This window comes from Leptodactylus fuscus, chromosome 10 (assembly GCF_031893055.1).
Source record: "Leptodactylus fuscus isolate aLepFus1 chromosome 10, aLepFus1.hap2, whole genome shotgun sequence".
Lineage (NCBI taxonomy): Eukaryota > Metazoa > Chordata > Amphibia > Anura > Leptodactylidae > Leptodactylus > Leptodactylus fuscus.
Window position 1 is genome coordinate 18,292,162 of NC_134274.1, and position 24,292 is coordinate 18,316,453.

The 24,292-nt window shown below is 43.8% G+C and overlaps 1 protein-coding gene across 1 annotated transcript in view; it reads right to left on the bottom strand.

Moving 5' to 3' along the window:
- CFAP46 (cilia and flagella associated protein 46) overlaps positions 1–15,558 on the bottom strand; it is a 94,432-nt gene extending 78,874 nt beyond the window's left edge. Inside the window, exons 1-11 of the mRNA XM_075258482.1 lie at positions 15,473–15,558; positions 14,873–14,997; positions 12,597–12,728; positions 11,929–11,993; positions 10,674–10,838; positions 9,948–10,071; positions 8,720–8,814; positions 6,231–6,344; positions 4,315–4,414; positions 399–497; positions 44–234 (exon numbers count right to left, since the gene is read on the bottom strand). Coding sequence (XP_075114583.1) covers positions 44–234; positions 399–497; positions 4,315–4,414; positions 6,231–6,344; positions 8,720–8,814; positions 9,948–10,071; positions 10,674–10,838; positions 11,929–11,993; positions 12,597–12,728; positions 14,873–14,997; positions 15,473–15,521 — 1,259 coding nt within the window. The 5' untranslated portion in view covers positions 15,522–15,558. The remainder of the gene's footprint in view (positions 1–43; positions 235–398; positions 498–4,314; positions 4,415–6,230; positions 6,345–8,719; positions 8,815–9,947; positions 10,072–10,673; positions 10,839–11,928; positions 11,994–12,596; positions 12,729–14,872; positions 14,998–15,472) is intronic.
- Between the last annotated feature and the right edge of the window lie 8,734 nt (positions 15,559–24,292).

Genomic DNA, 24,292 nt, shown 5'->3' on the forward strand with positions numbered 1-24,292 from the left:
CACAGTATGACATCACTGGTCTTGGTCATTGAATTTCACTTGCCTCTCTATATTTTCTAATGAATCTGCTATAGAAATTAATGGTTTCTTCACATGTTTGCGCAGGTTGTGCTGTAGTAAGGGTAGACAATGATCCCACAGTGTTGTGCACACATCCTGGATGGTTTTGGGGTCCCCGAGTCGGACCGCATTCTGTAGAGTTGTCTCCAGTCTGTGTATAAGTCCTAGCTGTGCCTGTAGAGAAGAATGCATCCATTACAATGGGAATACCAATGCATTCCTACATACTGTGCATGCCCAGGGTACAGTATGTTACCGTCATACTTCATTGCATACATGTGCTGTATAGTAGATATCGCAACGTGAACATGTGTATCGATACAAGCATACAGCCATACCTCAACAACACTTTTAGAATAAGTATCGATCTGCTGGCCAAGATTAAGAACCTGAAGGTCACATTGAAGACACTCTAAGGTTATGAGAGCTTTGGGATCCTGTAACAAAGCACATCATTATAAATAGGTTGTAACAAGCATACATAGTGACCTGTATACAGTTTATTTATATAGCGCCAATATATTCCGCGGAGCTCTATAGACATTGTCAGTCATGGTCCCATATAGGGCTCACATTCTGCATTCCCTATCAGTACGTCTTTGAAATGTGAGAAAGAAGAGAGAAGAAACTGGAATACTCGGAGGAAATTCACCCAAACATGGAGAGAACACACAAACTCCTTGTAGATGGTCAGAGCCAAACCTAGGACTGCAGAGCTGCAAGGCTACAGTGCTAAACATTGTTATGGCAGAAGTTAGATCGTCACACAAGTCAGATTGTTGTTTTTAGTCTTCTGTCACCTGTTGCCTGACCCCTGCAAGATACCTAAGAGATGGAAGAACACGGGCAAAGATTTGGGGATCATAACTAAATTGTACCATACCACCTCTGAGCCGCCATGCTGACCATATGAAGGGCTCCCTGCTGCTGCTCTCTGGTGCCTACAATATAGTCAGCACCAGCTTATATAGTTTGGGAATGATACCTGTTTATTAGAAATAAGATGAACATGGGGTGTCCCATGGCTGGAGCTTCAGAGCTCCGCATCTGCCTGGACACCGCCATAGTGGAAACGTAAAATCTAGAGATGAGCAAACACTGTTCGGAACAGCCGTTCCGAACAGCACGCTCCCATAGAAATGAATGGAAGCGGCCGGCACGCGGGGGGTTAAGCGGCCGGCCTCCAGCAAAGTCTGCGTGCCAGGTACTTCCATTCATTTCTATGGGAGCATGATGTTCGGATCGGCTGATCCAAACAGTGTTCGCTCATCTCTAGTAAGATCACATTAAAACAGTCACATGTAAATAGTCTCTGCCAAACCAATGGAGGTCCCAAATAAGGAACCACTCTCTACTAAATCAGAAGTTTAAATAGGTTTTTCTAAGCCAGATAACTGCATTAAATCATGAGAGACCACCGCCGATTGCAATGGATACGGGAGGGCAATGAGGAGGATTGGGGGAGATGGAACCACTGACCTAGTGATCAAGGAGGATCCCAAAAGTGGATCCCCTATACTGTGGGTAGGTCATAAATGTTCTATCCCTTTAAACAAAGCTATGAATTAAAGGGGTATTCCAGTAACAACTAGTTATCCAAGTGAAAGGGGGTAATGTGCTGATTGGTGGGGTCAGACCACTGAGACCCCCAAGCGTCACGAGAACTGGGTAGTGTTGCACCCCACTTTCAATGGAGTGACAAGTCAGGCAGAAGGCAGGGCTGGGTTTTGGTCAGCTCCTCCTACCCGACCTGCCTGTCTATTCAGTTTCCGTGATTGGTGGGGAGTCCCAGTGGTTACACCCCTACCAGTCAGCAAGTTATCCCTTACTAGGAGTTATCTCAATACATTATCTGCATGCATTACTGAGCCCTTAGCTATAGTCACACTGATTTTTAACATACATCACATGACTATTCACACCCAGAGCTGTATTCCACATTCTGCTGGTTTCCTGACACCTCACAGCAACCTTCTTTTGTTATGGGGTTTGGTGCCATGTTTCAGGCAGCAGAATTCTGAATGCAGCTCTGGATTAACATATAAGCTGTAAAATATGATGCAACTGAAGTTTAGAACAAAATAGAGCATGCAAAATATTGACTTTTACCTAAAAACAGAGCTTTGCTTTAAAGAAATTGACTTTTCCTTATCTATTACACATGACATCTTCTAGAAAATACAAAGTGGAATCGCTGTACTGCGGCGCTGCACAACCTACCGCTCTCTGGGAGTTACGGTTCTACATCAGCCGTAGACTCGCAGGTCAAGAACGCACAGACAGCGTAATAAGTTAACTTGTTAAAAGGAAGATCTCCAGAGCTCCTCAGATCTCATTCGCATGCAAGTCAGTATCCAGGCGGACAAGGAAGTGAACAATACCCTGCAGAAATGTTCAGATTTCCTCTGCTTTTACCACAGTGATTGTATCTGGTCTGTGCTCAGTCAACTGTGCCTAAAACAAAGGAGTCGTCCTCATGAACATCCTCATCCCATCCTTTCCCCCTCCGTTCTCATAGTCACTGCCTGGAGTCCTCCATTTATTACAGAATGCACAAAAACCCACAGTAAGAAAAAGGCCGACATAAAGGGGATTTATAACATTATTAAGACATCCGGCATCCTTCCAAAAATAGCGCCACTTCTGTCCGAGTCTGGTATTGCAGATTAACTTTGATTTAAGCTTAGCTACAATATTAGACACAAACCGTGGACAGATGTGGCGCAGTTTTTGTAAGAAGAAAACATGTTTTACAAATCCTGTACAATCCCTTTAAATACTTACCTTCGTAGAGCAAATAGCAAATACCACTGAATTAAAGGTGGTGGTATGGTCGATCAAGCAACATGTACGCGATAAATCGTTGCTACTGCATCAACTCGTACTCCGCATCAGGACAAATAAATATCATACACCAGTCTTTAATAACACAAACCCCTTTAAAATGGGGCCAATGAGGCGATCGGCAACAAATCGTTGCTGGGACAGTTGTAACCAGTTAGGTATATCCTATAGATGAATGTATATACGTAATAAGGACGGCTTGAGTCCGCTAGATCAGAAGATACTGCTAAAGTGACTCACTTTCGGCCTACAGAATGGGGTCCTGAGTAGGGAAGGACAAAAGACAAAAACTCAAATCTTACTATGCTGCAGTCTCTGCCTCTCTGTTCTCTCCCGCGTCTCTCTATTCTCTCCCGCATCTCTAGCTCTCGCCCCTCCCCCCTTCCCTCTACATAGGAGTCTAATGAGAGTGTCTTTGTCCATCTTCATAGCAAGATTGAATCCAAGAGATTTCAGAGTGAAAGTCAGTTTAGTAGGGAGGTAGAAGAGGCATTTTTCTCCGCTACCGTATATGACAAAGTCTTTGTTTTATATTTGCTTGTACTGTTGATTTATGCAAAGTCTGTTGAGAAGTGGATGACCAATTAATATCACAAGTGCAGTCCTATTGGGGGCAACACGGTGGCTCAGTGGTTAGCACTGCAGCCTTGCAGCGATGGAGGACTGGGTTTGAATCCCATCTGGAACAACATCTGCAAGGAGTTTGTATGTTCTACCCGTGTTTGTGTGGTTTTCCTCCCATTCTACAAAGATACTGATAGGGAAAAATGGAAAATGTACATTGTAAGCCCTATATGTGGGTTAACAATCTACATAAAAAAAAACTGCAGTGCTATCCTTTAGGCTACATGCACATAACGGTTAATGGTTTAAACAATCTACAAATAAAGATCCATAATCCACCAAAACCCCCAAAACAAACACGTCTCTATTACGTCAGTATTTCACCGGCTATCGTGGATCGGCAAAAAGACTAGTATTATCTCCTACATGGACAAGAATAGGTCCGGCTCCATAGTTTCTGGCCCAGATACTGATCCGTCAAAACTACGGATGTGTTTATGGGACCATAGTAATGAATAGTTTTGTATACTATCTGCAATACACAGAAAACAACTACAGGCGTGTGCAAGGGGTGTCCTATTGATCAGGCGTGTACCCTGAATCTGTATTTAGGCCTGATACGGAATATAAAAGTAGCTGTATGGCCTAAGAGTACATGGGCATATTTTGTGGCTGCATTAGAGCCTGTCCCGCATGGCAGCATCAAGGTAACTAAATACCCCCGCTTAGGATCTGCAATACTGTGTAAACATAAACATAAATTTGCAAATGAAACCAAGTGAATAAGAACCACAGAGTAAGAAGGCGGTTCACAGTGTGTAATAAGCACAAAGCCTGGGAACATACAGCGATATCTGCAGCCTTCAGATCCGCGATGCAGGCGGCAGCCGGATGATTGCATTCTAAATCCACGGAGAGACGAGCAAGTTCAATCAGCAGAGGAATTCTGTAAATGAACAGGACAAATGTGCCGAGAGCATTAAGGCTTGACAGAAGTGGAAATGAAAGAGATACAGTATTTAACGTAGAGCCAGATAATAATACTGGATGTTATACAATACAAAATGCCATCCCCACCTCATCACAGTATTATATAAACGTGCCCTCGAAATGGATTCATCGCATAGGATACCTCCTCCATTTACACCTACGTTGGGAACAGTAGCATGGGTAAAACTACAATGACAACTACATGATGGCTCACAATCAGGAGGACGGCGACCAAAAGCCTCCTTATTAGAGATGGGCGAACACTATTCGAAACAGCCATTTCGAATAGCACACTCCCATAGAAATGAATGGAAGCGGCCGGCACGCAGCCTTTGCCGGCGGCCGGCCGCTTAACCCCCCACGTTGGTTACGTCCATTCATTTCTACGGAAACGGGTGTTTCGAATAGTGTTCGCTCATTTCTACTCCTTATAAATTAAGTGCCAATACAGAGTTGTGAGTGATGATCCATTCACTTCTATGGGGCTGTGACTGCTGACAGAGATGACAGTCCATGCAACCCCATGGCAGTGAATGGAGCACCGGTCAAGCAAATGCACTTGAGTTTCATTCTGGGGCACATGTTGGATAGACCCCCAGTGACAGGACAATTATCCCCTGTCCTGCGGATGGGGGGGGGGGGGGAGTGTCTTTAACGGCGCAATCCCTTTAACTGCTCCCATTCCAGGACTTTTAAACCTGGCATCCTTTGGCTCGGCTACCATTTATTAGGCCATGTGATGTCACGTTCATTAAGTGAATGGGCAGAGCTGCAATACCTGGGATCGTATAGCTTGCTGCCTGCTATTTACATGAATTGCTGGGTGGTCCCTGTGTTCATTTGCATGTCAGGAGCTGCCTGGCAATTCATCAGAATAGTTGGGCAGCTTTTGCCTCCAAACTCTGAGTGAGCATTTATTTCATTATGGTTTCCTTACTACTCTAGTAATGACAGGTTACCGTTGCTTGTTTTATCTGGCTGGTTCTGAAAAATTGCAAGAGAACCCATTTTCTTTTCTTCAATTCTTTAATTTTTAAACAAATTGACATGAGGTACTCTATTACCAGAGGAAACCTGATACTGACTCTCTCCAAGTAGAGGTAAGTATCAGTAATTTTTCATTTTCCATACTGCTGTCTTTTTTGTGTTTTTGTCTTTAAGGGTATACTGTATTGTTTGGACTCTGCCAGATTCATTGAACTATTTTTTTTTATTTTTATGTAGATTGTGAGCCCCATATAGGGATCACAATGTATTTTTTCCCTATCAGTATGTCTGTAGAATGGGAGGAAATCCACACAAACACGGGGAGAACATACAAACTCCTTGCAGATGATGTTCCCGGCGGGATTCAAACCCAGGACTCCAGCGCTGCAAGGCTGCAGTGCTAACCACCGGGTTGCCCCTATTTTTTTTTTTTTTGAGGTCTGATTGACAGTGTCCATTACGGGCTTAGCGTCACCCTGTAAAAAGCCAACTCTAACTCCCGAATTGAAAAAATAGGCGATCAGCCATTGTCACCCGTAGGTGTTTGCTTTGGAACGGTTTAAAAACAAAACAAAAAAAAAACCTCTTACATATAGAATAAATAGAGAAATGTCACTGCTGCCAACCTGCAACTAACTAGGTAAGTGAAACTTTAACTAATCCAATCTTCTCTCTGTATTCCAGCCCATTTAGGAGAAACACCTTTTACCACAACAGTTTATTATGTTGAACGCACATTTAATGCACCAGTGAAAATAATAAATCATAAGAACAGATTAACTTACTTTTCCGAAGTGGATAAATACGGAGCGGCCTCTTCGTCCACAGTAGCCAAGAGTTTATAAATTTCATTGAGGTTTGTAAAAATGTCCTTTGCTGTAAGAGAACCATCCATTTGCCTAAAAATAAAGAAGAAATAAGCATGGGGATCTCTGTGACAATACAACGTGCCGTAAATTATTTCACAAGCAGCAGCAGGAACGTTCTAGTGATTTTTCAATGTCTGCAGTGCTGGCTACTTTGAATATTTAAAAGGGGTTGTCCAATTTCAGCAAATAAATGTTCGCCGTACAGTAGAAAATTACACAAATTTCTAATACAAGTTCTTTAACAATGTCTCATGGTCTCAAGATCTCTTCCAGGTGACCAGGTTCTGTCTTGGTCAAGTGATGGAAACAGGTCCAGCAACTGTACTGTATATATAAATAATTGTATTCCCCACGAAATAACAATTCTGGAACATCTTTTCTGATAATGCTGCGTTCCTCTGTTATTCTTCCTTGAAATATATGAATACATTGACTGCACAGTGTCAGTCTGTGTAGTGTGAGAAGGTGACAGGCAAAGTTCTGGAGTCCCGGTGTATCTCCCCAAGGTTTCTGACCTATGTGTGGTCTAGGATGAGTCTTCAGCTTCAGCCCCAGGTGTGGGTCCTGAGCTCATTACTGGGTCATAAAAAGCTGCAGTGCCTGCAATTCAGGGCAGATCCTGGGAACAAGAGGAGGCGCCTGGGTCTGTCCTGAAATACCGAGAGTCTGGTGAGATCATACTGTGCTATTTTGTTAGTTCATGTGGTTGGCAGTAGGCCATACGTACAGTTAGTTTTTTTTTTTTTTTTTACTGTTTAGTTAGTACTCGGACGAGCAGGCTTTGACGTTTTCGCTGAAGCTAAGGCTGCATTTTAGTTTGTTTATTCTGTACCTGACGTGAAGGTTTATTTGTTTTGCTGTTTTTCGAAAAAAACCTGTTTGCACCAGAAATTGTATCCCTGTCTCTGACTGGTTGGGTCCGCAACATTGTTGCTACCGAGCTACCTTCCCTATAGTAGGGACAAACTCCCTACTGCTGTCAATTTAGGATAGGTTCATACTACTGTTAAATATATCCATTGCTCTCATACATCACTCCATTAACAGTAGTAGATGCAGACGGACCCACCAACCCCCATATGGCATACATTACCATCGACTCCAATGTAAACATAACAATATGGTCTTGTAGTCCTTGTCATGTATAAGCACACCAGGAGTTACCTGAACATACACCTCACGTGCAGTATACTCATACACGCTTAGCACTACAAGAGCAAACGTGTGAGATTTTACCAAGGCAACGGTGACATCAGAGCAATGGGATGATCAACTCTCACAGACCAAGGGGTGGCACAAACATCAATAGGGGTGTGTTTTCAATGCCAAGATTTGGCTTCCATTCTGTTCTTCTCCATTACAATACATCCAATGTACTGAGGAAGGTCCGTGGGACCGAAACGTTTATATTGATTTGGATGTAATAAAATTCTTCAATAGTTTGGAAGTCTATTTTGAGTGCCGGAAATTTGTTATTCTAGAAGTGTACAATTATTCATAAAATTATAATAAGAATAACAGAGGAGAAACGGAAAGAGTTCTAAGAAAAATCTCCAGAATTGTTATTTTATGGGAAACATATTTATAAACTAAAACAGACAGGTCAGGTCCCCTTTAATATAACACTTCCAAGAAAGCAAATCACCATTGCAAGCTCTGAGCAGCTATTAAGCCAGCAAAGACTCCTTGGAGATTTAGTGAATTCAGCGCTCGACTAGAATACCGGCTGTAACTCAAGATCAGTACAAGATAAGTAAAGCGCTAGATTTGTAAAGTTGTAGCAGCTGAAACTCCTGGTCATCGGGCTCTAAACGGTGAGAGAACCTGGAAAAAAAGGTTTTTGGGGGGTTTTTTTGCGGCACCACCACAAAGGAATAAGAGCATAAATGTAGTAAAACATATAAAAAAAAAATAGTAGGGAAACATAAATGTAAAATGAGCCCAAGTATAGTGTAATGTTATAGAATAGCTTACTGACAGCATAATTGTGAAGTTATCTGCTCTCCTCTGGAGCGCTGGCACCTCTGCTTCCCTGTTGCCCACAGTGGGCAGAATTAAGACCGGTCTTAATAAAGGCCCCAACAGGTGAAAGGCACAACTACTTTATCAAAAATCTCTGTCCTCTTCAGATCTTGTGCACACTCGTGTGAAAGAATGGAGACCTACCCCAATAGTTATAATAATTATGTTGGGCCGTAGCGTCCCTGCCCCAACCCACAGGCTCCGAAAACCAGCAAGGAAGGTGTGGAATGGGATATATGGTCACAATGTCACCCATCTACATCAGAATTCAATTCAAAGGGTTGTGAATTGGTTACGACTTGTATTTCCTACAGCGCCTACACTTCTGTACACTTCTATATACGTATCACGTTCCCATCTAGAACAAAGAAGCTCATACTTACGATTTCAGCTTGTGAATTTTATAGATGACTGACAAAGTTGCTGAACTTTTGGTTTCTTTAGCTGCTTTAGCAGAATCAATTAATTTGTGATGCACCTTAATGTAAGAGAAGAATCCATTATTCATGGCAGGCAGGAAACAAACATTAAATGCACTTTGCATGTATAGATCTAATTGACTAGTCACATGGATGGAGGCGATTTACATAAATGATTAGAAGCCAGCACCGTTTCAGCTAGAAATCTAATTTCATTAAACCTCCTTAAAGCCACATTCACACATGCTGACAAAGTCTAAATGCTCATCCTGTCAGATGGTGGGGAATACGATATGGTCTATTCTGCAAAGAAACAGAAGAATAATGGTTTGGATTTTTTTTACAACCCTAAATACATGAAAAGTATTACCACCCAAAATGAATAAGAGGCAATAAATTAATATAATTATGTTTTTTAGGTTCAACATTGGAGCAATTTTTGTTTTACTGTCTCATCCATCCAAAATGAAAACTGAACATTGCCAAAAAGCCTTGATAAAGAATATTCTAGCACTGTGTTAATCTCCTGTCTCACTAGTTAAAGGGACCCTATCATTGGATACCCTTCTTTTCTCCCTAACACGTAGGAATAGCCTTTAGAAAGGCTATTCTTCTCCTACCTTTAGATGTCTTCTCCACGCCTCTGTTCGGTAGAAATCACGGTTTTTGTTGGTATGCAAATGAGTTCTCTTGCAGCACTGGGGGTGGTCCCCAGCGCTCAAACAGCACTGGGGACTTCCCCAATGCTGCGAGAGAACTCTCCAGCGACGCCTCCATCTTTTTCTGGAACGGTCTCTCCTTGCGTCTTCTTCCGTCCTGGGTTTCAATCTTCTAGGCCTCGGGCAGAGCCAACTGCGCATGCCTGAGCCACAAGAAAATGGCCGCTCATACCAGCTTACTGTGTATGTCAAAGACACAGGATATACCATATATATATATATATATATATATATATATATATATATATCTCTCTGACAGATGCAGCAGGCACCAGCTCACCAGGCGGATTGATGTCGGAAGATATCTGTGGGATCCATATCTGTCAGCCAGTTATAGTATCATCAATATCACATTGTGCACCATTTTCCCATACACTACTGTGCACCTACTTGGGAACTTACTGTGCTCATAAGTTATAGAGAAGAACTCCCATTTGTTTACCCAATACAGAACACTGGGACCATGTACTTACCATCTTGGCAAAGAGAACCGGGTATTTATGAGGAGCGTTGACTTTAATAAATTCACTAGCCATAGACGCACAGTCAGCAGCTTCTTTCATTTTCTGGGCATCCAAAAAACTTTCCAGCAACTCTCTAAAAAACAAATACAAATGATAGCATGTATTCAAAAAAAGAAAGAAAAAAAAGACAAAATACAAATGATAGCATGGACTATCTGCAGAAGTAAAGGGTATATACAATGAATTTACAGAGCTCTATAGAAATCTCACTAAAGATAGCACTCATATGTCCTGAGCCTTATTACAATGTTTTCATAGAAATCCCAAAAGCAATCCTCTATAATATAAAATACTTGGACAGATTTACTAACCCCGTCTAACAGTTAGTCAAAAAATGTGTCTAATCTATCACAGTGGCTGATGCTGGAGGATAAATCTGGGGCAGCTTCAAGTTGTCTAGCCTATAGTAAATTTACATAGTCTATTTGTTGGCTGCGTTTATACCAAAAAATGTATTGCAGAGGATTGTGACACACTTTTGGCACACAATGGATCAGACTTCTTTAAGTCTGACAATTCGCCAGATATCGCAGTGACTGATGCTAGGATGATATATTTGGCTTATCTTTAGGCCATCTAGTCTACGCTTATACCACCTTTATGATGGTAGAATTTTATAACACAATTTTGGTGCATTATTGGAGCATCTTGGTGAACAGCATGAGAAGGACTTACAGCATCAGATCTGCTCTCCAGGACTTATCAGAGTCATCGATTTCACCCAATGACTTAACCATATGGACAAGGCTGGGAATGAGGAGATGACGGCTTCCAGGCTTCAGAAAAGGACGCACCGTGTGCAGGTATAGGACGGAAGCGTTATACACAAGGAAATGATACCTAAAAGAACAAAGCACAATAATAACCCCATTAACCTCAGGGCAATCTGGTATATTTTGTAAGCCAGGTTTGTTGCATGATCTAAAACGGTTCTATTCTCAGGCTAGGTCATCAAAAAAGGATCACTGGAGGTCCGACACCCAAGATCTCTGCAGATCAGATTTGATTTTAAGGGGCCATGCGAGCGCCTTAACTGCTTACATAACGCACCATTTGTTTCATAATAGCCATGAGATGTAATTACCATCTATTCTCTTAAATTCCAAGCGGACTCCCTGAATGAAAGCCCGAACGCAGGTGTGAACGTTGCGTAAAATGTTCCTTTACCTATGTCAGTGTTAATAAAGTCCCTGACTAGAGTATAGGATACCTGAATTATTAAAAGCCTCTGGTGTCTTAATAAATCAGGTGCCTGCCCAGGACACCAGAATGGAAGTCTATGCCAGTTAGGAACCGGCGTACATTTCTTGTATATCTCACGCCAGTTTTTCTGTTCTGTCCACATTCTCAAAAAGTGGCACATCTTTGAAGTAAAAATGGCAAAGCACCAAAGATTTACCACAATTTTCACCAATCCAGGATGGGATGATAGATCTCTCCCATTCGAAGGACTGCCACTATTGTCACATCCATGAGGTCTTACAGTAATCTGTAAGATTTCTGGCATGAAAAAAATGCCCCTTTTTTTTTTTGTCATTTTAGGCCTATTTTGGTACTAGTGTTATTTTGGTGCTGCTGGGGACAGGCTCAGGATAGAGTCAGACTCCATCTACCTCTGGCAACCAGTATAGTCCTTTCTTTTTAGTCCTGAATTAGGAGTCTTCGCAGATATACCATCAGGCTAAGGATAAGTGAGAACTTGGAGATTGGTGGGGGTCACTCATCATGGCAATGTGGGTCTCAAGTTCCTTATTTAAATGGCAGGTCTTGTAGTCACCTTGCAGCTTAATTCATGTTTATTGGGACTGTCTAGGTTGACCATCTCCAGGGGCACCACAAGTCAGCACCCACAAATCCTTACAGGCACCCTATCATAAAAGGAGCCTTTCTCCATGAGATTTAATAAAACAGACAATAATATGGTTCTGACCTCTGTTGTTGTTTAGCAAAATCAATCGTTTTCAGGTAATAAGCCACAGACTTTTCCAGTTCACCCTAGAAAAAAGTAAAATGGTCAACAAACAAGAGATATTACAGACAGCTGAAAATTTGGGTATAGTGTAATGTGTGCCTGAAACAAAGAGAACACTACAGAACATGTTATCTGCTATCATGGTCCTTCTACTATTCTAATGTGGGCCGCTTTAGGTAAACTACATTTCCCCATCAAACATCTTGCTTTACAAAGGAGAAGGGGCCAATTCTCTTCAGGCAAATCTTGCGCTGAATCCTATCTAAGGGCAGCAACTGCTAGATCAGTGACACAGAATGGACAAGTCCCATGTTTTCGCATGTAATACAGCTTGAGTCTGCTCTTATGAGGTTTCTCCCTGACAGCTCTTATAAGCAGGAGGCCGGGGAGAGCAATGTGAAGAATCAATAGAGTGATTTACGATGTCTCTGTCGCACTGTGGCTTTACTGTCCTGTACTGTGTATAGTATAGGATCGTAGAGACGTATTGACTGCCAGCAACATAGATAACTATGATGCAGGGAATCTGGGTCTCCAGCCAGGAAATTCTGCTGATGTACAGACCACATTCTCTGGTCCATATTCCTCACAAAATGTATGTCTTAATTTACACAGAAGACATATACCACATTATTAGGAGACTTCGGGTTGTGTAATTGAGCTTTGCACAGGAATGCCCGTCCAAAAAACTGGTTTGGAGGAGGCTGGCTCTTGAAGTACATCTGAAGACAGGATTTGGTCACTGCTGGACTTCCAAGCTGTCAGATCAATTAAAGAAAAAAAATGTTATATTACAGTTCCAGAACAAGGAGCAATTATTTTTACAGAAAATACACATTTTGCAAAAACACACAGCCTATGGAGAAATAAATCATTATAGCCAGACGAGTGCGTGGGTGTGATCGCCACATCGGACAGTACTAGATCAATATCACAGCAGACACAACAAAAATTGCTAAAGGTCACTTCATGAAAATATTACATAAAGTAACCAAAAATAAATCTATCCTGCAAATTGTGCAGAATTCAGTAGACAACACATTAAAGAGATTAAAAATGAATCCCTAAATGCACCATAGTAAAGTGTGTCTCCGGTGGTTAAAAGGGTATTCACATCTTGTAAAGTGGTGGTGTATTGCTAGCACATGTCATCAGGGGTGAACCTGCCCCTTTCGCCGCCCGAAGCGAACGACAGAAAGCCCCCCCCCCCCGGGAGGAGGGAGCGGGCGGGGCTTAGCGCCGTTCGCAGGCACGGAGAAGACCTGCTCTCTGCCTGAGCGTGAGGGGAGGCTGCTGGAGCAGCGCTGCTCCAGTGGCCTCCCCAATCCACCGCTACGTGCTAAGCCAGTCCAGGACAGCTTGTCCAAAACTGGCTTAGGTAAGAAAGAATGCCGCCCTCCCTGGGGCCCTGGCATAGCGCCGCCTGAAGCGGTCGCTTCAGGTCGCCTCATGGGAGGTGCGGCGCTGCATGTCATCCATTCGCTGGGACCCCAACCGACCTTAAGAATGAGGCCCCCTGCACACAGGCAAATGTGGTTTGATAAATCCAGACCGTATAATGCGAATATTTTCCAGCCCGGATCTGGTTCAGAGACTGGGACTCCCTGCAGTTCTGCTATGGTACAGGACCATGGAGATGCAGGGACTCCTAATATAATAGACCATCATGATGTGGGGAGTTCAAGGCACCAAACCAGATTCAGGCTAGGAAATGTGGGCATAAACTGGTCCAGATTTATTAGACCGTAGCTGTCCAACTGCAGGGGTCTGAAGGGGACAAAATACTGAACCAGTCACAGTCTTTCCCTGTACAGTCGTGCCCCAGCTATATCCTGTGCAGCGGCACCATGAGTGTTCCTTAGAAAAGAAAGGAATAGACTGCAGTTTGCTACTAAGTCAACATTAAACATGGCCAATGTGGTGGCCTATCCTATTGATAAGCCTTTACCAGTTGCAAAAATCCCCTTTAAACCTCAGGTACAGATGTAGCAGGTGTTACATTGCCAGATCCTAGCTGCATCTGTACCTACCTCAAAGAAGTATAGGGTCTTTTGTGATAACTGGGCAGATAAATGTGATCAGTCACCTAGATCGAGCTGCCCATATGTGGTCACCATAGCAGGACTTGTGATCATAGTCAGCCATATAGGATAGGTCATTAGTGTAAGATTGGTGGGGGCCCAACTCCCAGCACCACTGTCGTTGAGATATCAGAAGAGACTGCATTGCTTGCAAGTCAGATTTATTCTTTACAAGAAGACAATGACAACGTGTCTACGTAGTAACTGTGGTACAGGATATTTAAAGGGGATTTCAGAGACACTTTCATGTGGATCCAACACTAAGAACCGCTGTGGATCAGCTGCTTCTGCGTCTCAGTCCATGCTAAATCACATTCATCGGTCACATAGCCTGATCACACTTGTGTCCCATCCAAGTGAATGGGCTGAGCTGCATTACCAAGAACAGCCACTGTACAATGTATGGCACTGAGCTTGGTAAGTACTGAAGAGGCTTGCAGCCTCTTCATGTAAGAGATCGGCTGGGAGATATGTGCTGGACCCCTGAGGATGACTTATTAATAGGTCATCCATTATGTAACCTGAAAAACCCCTTTAAATGACACAGTTGGAGAGGATGCAGTGCTCACATGAGCCCATTTGTAAGGGGTAATGACAGTCGGACCTCCATGATTTCATAGTAATGGACTAGTCCTAATTATAAGTTATCATTATCCTGAACCAGAAATGCCCCTTTATCTGTAAAGTGCTGTCCCCCGACTACCAAACATTTCTGACATATGGAAATAACCCTTTAACTGCCATTCATCAGTCTATAATAAAACATAGTTGGTCCAGCTCTATAGCAGCACATGATATCGGATATACAGGGCACCACTTACATGAAGCGCTTGTTCGGCACACAAGATGTATAAGTCAGAGCTGAAGTTCTCTGGTCCGTCTTTTGAGGCGGCGTCTCTGTTTGCTGCTTTAATTAATGTGTACGCCTTGAGCAGGGCATCGGGATCTTGGGAGAGAGCAGAGCATATGTTACCCACACAACTAGCAGCAATGAGTCCCCTCCGACCCTGCTCTGAGACAGACACATGGACTATGGTCTACTCATTATATCTTACTGTAATTAATCCCAAGACGTGGAGAAAGCGCCGCAACTAACAGAAGCGATTCCCTACAGGACACAGTTATGTAATAGTATTTTCTATGTGTCTTTTTGATGTTTCTAAGAGGTTGTCTGGGTTAGAAAACCATCTTTTGTACACCCTTTTCAGAGCATCCTCAAGTCCCTCTCCTTAAAGGGGTTGTCCAGGATATGTAAAGGTGTAAAAAAACAAAAAAATAAAACAGTCATCTCTCTGCATATACCTGCCGCATATATATATATACATACATAGTGCCAAGTCTCACCCACATGCTGCAGAAGAGATCTGCACAGATTGTAGTGTGGATGGATCTCAATAGCCATATAGAATAGATGCTGTTACCTTTCTGACTCTCGGCTGCAGAGAGATGCTGCCTTATAATCAGATCCATTGCTGTATACAACGTCCAGGTAATATATACTGCTGTACTGAAGGAGGCACCTATAGAAGAGAACACAGAGAGGAGGCTGAGCAAAGTCACATCAAGGCAGGCAGGAGACTGTTTTGCATATATATTAAAAAAAAACCCGCTGTGGTCTCTTAGGGGTGCTAAGGATCAGACCCCTGCCAATTTGATGCTAGTGACTCCTGCTAAAGATAGGTCATCAATATAAATCTTCTGGATAACCCTTTTAAAAGGATTGCGGCCCAATCAATACTTATTCTGTATCCACAGGTTAGGCAGCGGGGACCCTCAACAGAAAGATGGTCACACGTCTACTGCAACTTATTTCAACTCTATTTGACGATCAAAGATAGCCAAACACTGTATTTGGCTAATTGTGGGATACAGATGAGGGTCCCATCGGTCAGAGACCCCCATGGTCTTGGTTAGTGGTCATGTGTTGTTCATGGGAAAAACCCCATTGAATGAGACCAAACAATCTAGAAAAGCTGCTTTTTTTTTTTTGGTGTTTGGCAAAATCTATACAACAAAGTGCGTCCTTAAGTCTTGGCCTGGGTTCACACGGTGCTTTATTTAAATCCCTTAGCGAAGGTCCTTAATGTTCAGCACCATACACATACAGTGCTGAGATGGTGTCATAAACAGCGAATCTAAGCTGTAACCTGGCTGTGGCAACTGTGATCCCAGGGGCTCATCCCCTTAAATGTGGAATCTATATTGTGCCCCCCCCCCTCCCCCCCGTGCCATAATAAAGGGGGTGCCTGTATACTGTGATGGCAAATGGAGGTCTGAACATGGCTCTCAAGGTCCATCATCTGCTTATCCTTCAGTCATGTGCTGACAGCTAGAATACACTGCAGTACAATAGTAGAAACACAAAGCTTAGAAATGTAATAAACAGATTTCATAGAAACAAAATCCAACATTATTTATTACAGATAGAAATAAAATACAAAAACAATGAGGGGGATCCATTCACATCTACCACAGCTTTGTGGTATAAGTGTGCGAACAGTGTGCACAGGAGTATCAAAACAGCGCCACCTCTGTCCACAGATTGTGTGTGGTATTACAGCTCTGTCCCAATCACTTTAATAAAACTGTGCTGCAATACCACATATAAGCTGTGGTCAAGGGTGGCGCTGCTTCTGCAAATCTGTACAACTTCAGTAGTAGAAGTGACTGAGCTCTGTCGGCAGAGAAAGGAGACGTGTGTGCATGTATAGAATATATATCTGTGTGTGTACATATAGAGAGATAGATACACACTCACACACAATACATATCTGTTTATATTACACATAATATATATATATTTGATTACTTCTCAGTATATTGATGTCTCAGTGTTCCTATTTGCATCCTGTTGCTTTGCATCAGCGATGGGACTACAACACCCAGCATACTAGGAACCGCAGGTGCAAAAACCGCATGATGCAGCTGACTGCCCTTAGGGGGGCACTTCCGGGTTACAAGATGACAGGACAGGGCACCCCAGTCCCATTCACCACTGCACCCCAATAATATCCCTGTATTTCCAGCTTATTAGACGCTCCGTAGACTGCAGGGCGCGCTGGGACATGTAGTTCCACATGCAGTGATACATTGTGCTGTCGGTGAGCTCGGTAGTATGGTGACTAGAGTCATGTGACACGCCGGGACTCGGTATAAGGGTAAGATACCGCTTACGGGGCATTGCCTTGTGCACTCACCTCATCAAGACGCCGAGGCGACCAGACTTCTAATATTGTCACCAGGCAACGGGACGCACAGACCAGCTACGGAAGCCGCGGTGTCTCAATCCCGTCAGCGGATGACTTCGCGTTGTTACAGATACTGTAAATATATAAAGAAAGTGGTGAGGGTTTTAGGTTTATTATTGAAAATGATGATAAAAAGTAAACTTGCAACTTCATATGGGATAATAACACATAACATGGCAGTCCTGTACGGGGCTATGGGCACTTACCTCACAACCTTCAAAAGACAGTGGGACAACGTACTTGGCGGGAAGTGAAGCTCCTCCCACTTCTAAGTTACCTCAGGACGGTCCTGCATAGCGGTCTGTGCTCCCTCACACAATAACCTGATATTATATGTCCCACATTATAGTATTTTCCCCAAAATGACCCCACAGTATAAAGTCTCTCTCCTCTAGTTGCCCCCAATTTAGTGTCCCCCTCCAGCTGCCGCACAATTTAATGCTCCTCTCAGTTTAATGTTCCCCTCCAGCTGCCCCCACCGTTTAATGCTCCTCTCTAGTTGCCCCCAATTTAATGCCCCCCTCCAGCTGCTCTATGGTTAGACTAGGGGCAGCTGGAGGGGGACACTAAAGTGTGGGGGTACCTGGAGAAGGACATTACAGTTCCTCAGCAGTTCCCCCATGTCCTCCTCCGAGTGGGCCTTGTTATATAGGAGGCGCTTACACTTCTCCCTTCTGATAAATTCACTGCTGACTTTGGCTCAAGCAAAATGTACAACAACAACTAAGCAGCTTTTCCAAAACTAGGAGCCTCAGGGTAAGTTCACTCTGTGCAATGTACAGGTCACGGATGACACTTGGATTGATAGCCATGGTTTTCACTGATCAATAAATTGAAATAATTGGACCAAGACACATGTGGACAGGTCTAGGACCATATTTTGTATCTCTTCACTACAGCCAAGCTACACAGTCACAACAACTATGGCTGTGTGAATAGGTCTGTACTTTTATCTGCAATTGCAATCATGTACATGGAGACAGGGCCTAAATGGCACAACACATGTCACTGCGTAGTCCTAGCATTAATACGTTTGTCCTAGTTCACACATAGGCTCAGCGTTACAAAGGCAGATCTGAATGTTGTATTCAGTTTAACAATAAATAAAATAGGTAGAGATATAAACAGAGATTCAGGATAAACATGCTCTGGTTATGGGGTTCAGTATTCAGGAAGCCATCAAGATCCAGGAGGGTCAGGATACCATACAAGGGAGCAGACGGCAACATGGAGTCTGTGGCAGGGTCTCAGCAGGCTCATCCCAAGGATATAACGGATCTTGGAGTTCGTCATTCAGGATTTGGGGTACAGGACACAGAATACTCATTCAGAAAAGACAGTTTAGGAAGTGACCAGATCCTCAGGTCAGTATACAGGTGATATCTCAGCCATCAGTCTGATTGGGAAGTAAGATTAACTCCTTGCATACTGTTATATTCTGATTGTTTTTATACTCTTCATGTTTAACACTAAATAACATGTTAAGTTAAAGGTATTGTCCATAAATATTTGATCATGGGGGGACAACAGCCATCCCCACATGGATAAGCTTATCAGAGGTGCGTCAGGTCCCTGCACTATACACGGCAAAGAGCCAGAAGCTGACCGTTCCCATTCCATTCTCTGTATAGGTGGCTGGGTGATGTTACCCTATATTCACATGACCGTCACTTGGCTGCATTAATTTCACTATATGTAAATGGCGGCTATTCACATGACTGATATTTTGATGGTTTGTTGTAATGGATAGTTAAAATATAGGCTATGTCCAATTTTTACCGATCCTAAATACACTGCAATGTCATGAAAATGCAAAAAAAATAGACATTGTGAATGCAGCTTATTGACGTCAGTGGGAGATGAGCTGCAATAATGCTGCCCAACCACTGTGCACAGTATAGCACCAGGACCCCGCACCCCAAAACAGCTGAACAGCGCCTTTACTGGGCCTATTACGCGTGTATCACATTGAAACCAATAGGGAAAAAAGCAGCCCTTTCATTTCAATGGGGAGCGCTTGTATGCCGGCTCCCATAGAATGAATGGGATCTGCTTTGTACGCGCTGATTCTGAATGTGTTTTAACGTTCAGAATCAGTCAGCGTATACTCGGTGTGAATGCACCTTTAGGCTGGTCTTACACGACCATAGATTAAGTCCGCAATTGAGGGTTTTCAATTGCGGACACATTATACTCAATGCGGCCTCTTACACCACCGGATTTTTTATCCGTGGTGTGCCGGGCCGCAGCCGAGGTCCGCACTTTTTAGAACATGTCCGTAATGGCCGCAATTCACGGCACTGCACGGGCTCGCCCATAGAATTCTATGGGCAAGTGCGGCAGGTCACGGACATCTGCGGAGTGTAAGTTGATGATCCGCAACTAGTGTTGCTGATCAGCAACTTGCGGACCATAAAAGCATTACGGTCGTGTAAGACCAGCCTAGCTGAGTTTTTTGGTCAGGAATTTGGTCAGGAAACTGACTCAAATTCCTCCTCCACAAAACGCCTCACCATACAGTCCTATGTAATCTTTTTTTTTTTTTTTTTCTGCTAGAGGATTTTCCGCTAGCGGAAACAAAAAGCAACATGTCCATTCTTCAGATGGATTCCGCCTCAGGAAATCAATACAAGTCAATGGGAGGCGGCAAAAAGCTGCCTCAAAAAAACACCAGGCGGATTTTCCACCTCCCATTGACTTGCATTGATTTTGTTGAGGTGGAAATGCCTGAAAAATGCTTCAAAAAACTCCTCAAAAAAGCCTCATGATTTTTCCTGACCAAAAAACTCCATGTGAACTCAGCCTAAGGCTGGGACCCCACTAGTAAAAATCGTGGTGTTCTACAGCACTTGCAAAGTGCATGGGATTCATGCGAATCCCATGCCCACTTTGCGGAAAAAATGCCAGCGCGGACATGCTGCGATTTCCAAAACCGTCGCGGTTTTGAAAATCGCAGCATGTCACTTATACCTACGGAAACGCCGACGGCTTTCCTAAAAATATAATTGTAACAGAAAGTCCGCGGAGGAAAACTCTGTGAACTTTCTGTTGAAAGCGCTACGGGAAGAACCGTGATGCGTTGACACTGCGGTTCTTCCCGCAGCACTTTAGCGCTGCTTTTCCGCCCAGTGTGGCCTTAGCCTAAGAGTGAGTTAACGCGGTGAAGTTGGTGCAATTAAAACTGCATTGGAAATAACTGCATGCAGTTTTGAGGCTGTTTTTGATGTAGTTTTTTAGTTTTACAGGTGAAACCCATTTGTTAAGGGGATTAGGTCATGAAAGCTATTTATCTATGGATAGAGGATAAATAGCTGACCACTGAGACCCCCACTGATCCTGAGAAAGGGGGTCTTTTACTACCACCATTCTGCCTGACTGCAGCCATCAGCTCAGTGTAGGCGTATATATGCTGGACAAGACAAAGATAGCTAAATGCTGTCCGTGACAAAAAAAATAATGTGAATAAATACATTGAAATTGATGGCTACCTGTGTACGGCCTAAAGATGTGTGAATAAGGCCCATTTATATGTACAAATTTGAAAAGGGTCGAGTCAGGGGTACATTGCTGTTGTTTATTGCACACATTATTCCTAAATATGTCATATTTGACGTGCACTGTGACTTTTGCCGCAAAAAAAACATCAGAAAAGTGTTATTTGATCAATATGCCCCAGCATCCTTTACCTTCCTGCTTTCGTAACATCCCCCTTTCAGAATGTAAAGAAGACAGAGACTTTCTTTTATTTTTTATATGTACTCAGATTTACCATATATCACATGGTGGGCACAGTCAAGATGTTCTCTGCATTGAATCATATTCCCTGTTATTGGTCACCTGAAGATAATGTCTAACTGGTCATGAGAGAGTCCGTTCTGTAGAGGTATGGCACAGCTGGCAGCGTAAAATAGATGAAAAGAATTCCCTGCGGATTCCCCGTGCCACCTAATGACCTAGAATGGTACGAGCCGTGCCACCTCACTTGATAATTAGGTGTACCCTTCACAGGCTAGAACACCTCTTCCCTCCCAAGTCCTCAGACCCCGTCTCAAAGGATAATTATCTTATCTGCAAGCTTTTTAGGTCAGCATGTCTTGTATGCAGCCATGGCTGCAAATTAAATCTTGATAAAGCAGCGCCTCATTACAGATTCAGGGGAAGAGAACATTCATTACCAAAAGCCTCAGCACCTCCTGCCTTTCAACATTGCATATTTATCTCCGCAGCTGATGTGTACCTGTCAGAAAAGCGCAATAGGTATTAAAACGGCTTAGAATGAAGGGAAGACACAAAACTGTTATTAATCTGAAGAGAATTCTGCCGTTCCTAAGACTTTCCAACCTCACGGTAATGTAACTCAGCGACCACGACGTACAATAAATATTAGAAATTAAAAATTGTTGGTTTAGGTTTAAAACTTCATAAGCCACCATGAACATGACTGTGTACGTGTTAGGCTGGGTTCACATCTGCGCTGGAGTTTCCACTGCACAGAAACAAACAAAAATCTGTGGAGAAAAAAGTCCGCCACAGAGGATTTTTCTCTTCCACTTTCAGTTTAAAAACAGCGGACCCCATTGGGTGTCGGTAGGTGGCCGCTATTTTAGCAGACCAGCTTGCCGCAAGAGGACCACAATGAACCTATTAGGTTCACACATTAGGTGTGAACCTAATGTCAGTGTGCTGGCTGTGTTTTTAATAAATAGCACATTGACCAATAATTTTTTATGACCCCATACACACAACCATGTATTATTATTATGGGTCTCTGTAGGGTGGGCATGAGCCCAGGGTCAAAACTTAGGACAGGTCCAGGCTTATTAATGAAACATGTGGATCCGTGGAGTTAATCTATCTAACATTTCTACCTGTTTGGGTCTCTGCCCCACCTTCCACGTGCACACTGCAGCACATGAGGCGTGTTCAGTTATGACTCCTTGCTTTTGGTTCTTGTTTTTCTGTCTGAACACTGTCCTATTCTCTCATCTCTGTAATTGATTTTCCACCACACCCATCTCCTTTACCTTGGTTTCCCTCTGCTCCTGTAATAGTTAATCTTAGGCTGTCAATCACACAGGTAAGGCTATCTGCCAATCAAGTCTGGGGCAGGTTCTGGACTTCCTATTAACAGGTCATCAGCTCACATGCGTTTGCTGGCTGGTGTGGCTTGTCCTAGCTAAGTGGGCGTTTGCTGTTGTTTTGTATTTGGTGCTGGTTTTGCTCTGGTTTGACCTTGGCTTGCTGACCTTGCTTCTGCCTTGTCCTGTTCTGCCTTGTCCTGTCCTGTCCTGTCCTGTCCTGTCCTGTCCTGTCCTGTCCTGTCCTGTCCTGTCCTGCCTTGTCCTGCCTTGTCCTGTCCTGTCCTGCCCTGTCCTGCCTTGTCCTGTCCTGTCCTGCCTTGTCCTGTCCTGTCCTGCCTTGTCCTGTCCTGTCCTGTCCTGTCCTGCCTTGTCCTGCCTTGTCCTGTCCTGTCCTGCCTTGTCCTGTCCTGCCTTGTCCTGTTCTGTCCTGCCTTGTCCTGTCCTGTCCTGCCTTGTCCTGTCCTGTCCTGTCCTGCCTTGTCCTGTTCTGTCCTGCCTTGTCCTGTTCTGTTCTGCCTTGTCCTGTTCTGTTCTGCCTTGTCCTGTTCTGCCTAACACTTTGTTAGGTCAGGCTGGGGCCTCTGCTGTGCCCCTCGGAGGCTCCGGCTCTGTGGCCAGTGCCAGAATGGCTGCTGGCTCTGGTGCAGGATAAGCCGGAGGCCTCTGCTGGAGTTTGCGGAGGTTCCTGTTTTCCCCTGCCGCCGGAGCCAGCACTTCTGGTTCAGGGGGATCAGCAGCTGCCCTGAGGCTATTTAGGCCTCATTCTGGTCCTGGCCCGTCGCTGGTTATTCGTTACTTCACGGTAGCAGCTCGCTAGCGTTACCTCTCCTGCTCCTCTTCTGTCACCTGTCTCCTGCCTCCTGTCCCTGCTCTTGGATTCCCTGGATTGTTTTACCCGGCTTGCCTTACAGACCTCTCCTCTGTGATCCCAATTTTGTACCTTCCTGACCTCCTGTTTATGACTTGGCTTCCTTAACTATGCTTCTGCTACCTCGTGGCCTCCAGTTATCGACCCAACTTGCTTGACCACGGACTATTACCAAATCTAACTCCATCAGGAGCTCTGGTGAAGAACTCCGGGGGCCTGGTTCCGCTCCGGTTAGGAGAGCGTAGCACACCCAGGACTGTTTTGTCTCATCAATTGGGGATTCTGATTGCCCGGGACTTACAGGATTGTTTGCTGCATCAGGTTCGTAACAGTGGGTCAGGTATGTCTAAGTGGTGGTGATGGAGGCTAGTGATGAATCTCTTGCACTGGGCCCACCAAGGTGCTAAAATGGCCCTGAACAAAATGCCCTAGTATTTATTGTTGCTCTCAGCACATGAGCATTGCTGAAGCTGTGGCAGTACACCTTGGCTTCACTGCACATGTGCCAAGCATTATTATACTAAACTACCAGTCCAGAAGGATTTGCTGGAGATTTTTGATTTATTTTATTTTTTTGGTCCTAAATTCACCTAACAGGTTACTGGTTTTCCCATCTGGATAACACCCTCTAAAAATGAGGACATACAACTGAAATGTTTCTTTGTGCATTAGTATATATGTCGTCCCATTCTTTGGTTTGCAGAGCGCAGTGAGGGGCCGGAGGACTTGTTCCTCTTACAACTATCAGTCATGTGACTGCCCCCCTATGTACAAGCAGCGGCAGTAGTGTGGCAGGTCCTGTTGGTGTTCTGCAAACGTAAGAATGTGGTCACGAGCAAAAAATCCATTCTATACATCAGCTTCACTTCCTAGTATGAACCTGGTCACGAGAAACGGATTCCTTGCCTTATAGATATCTGATGCAGGGACTCCTTGTCTCTTCGTGGCTTCACTGCCCTGTACTATATATAATGTACATATAGTAAGAAGTGAAGCCGCAGACAGGGACTCCTAGTATGATGAATGGAGTCCTGGTCTCCTGTT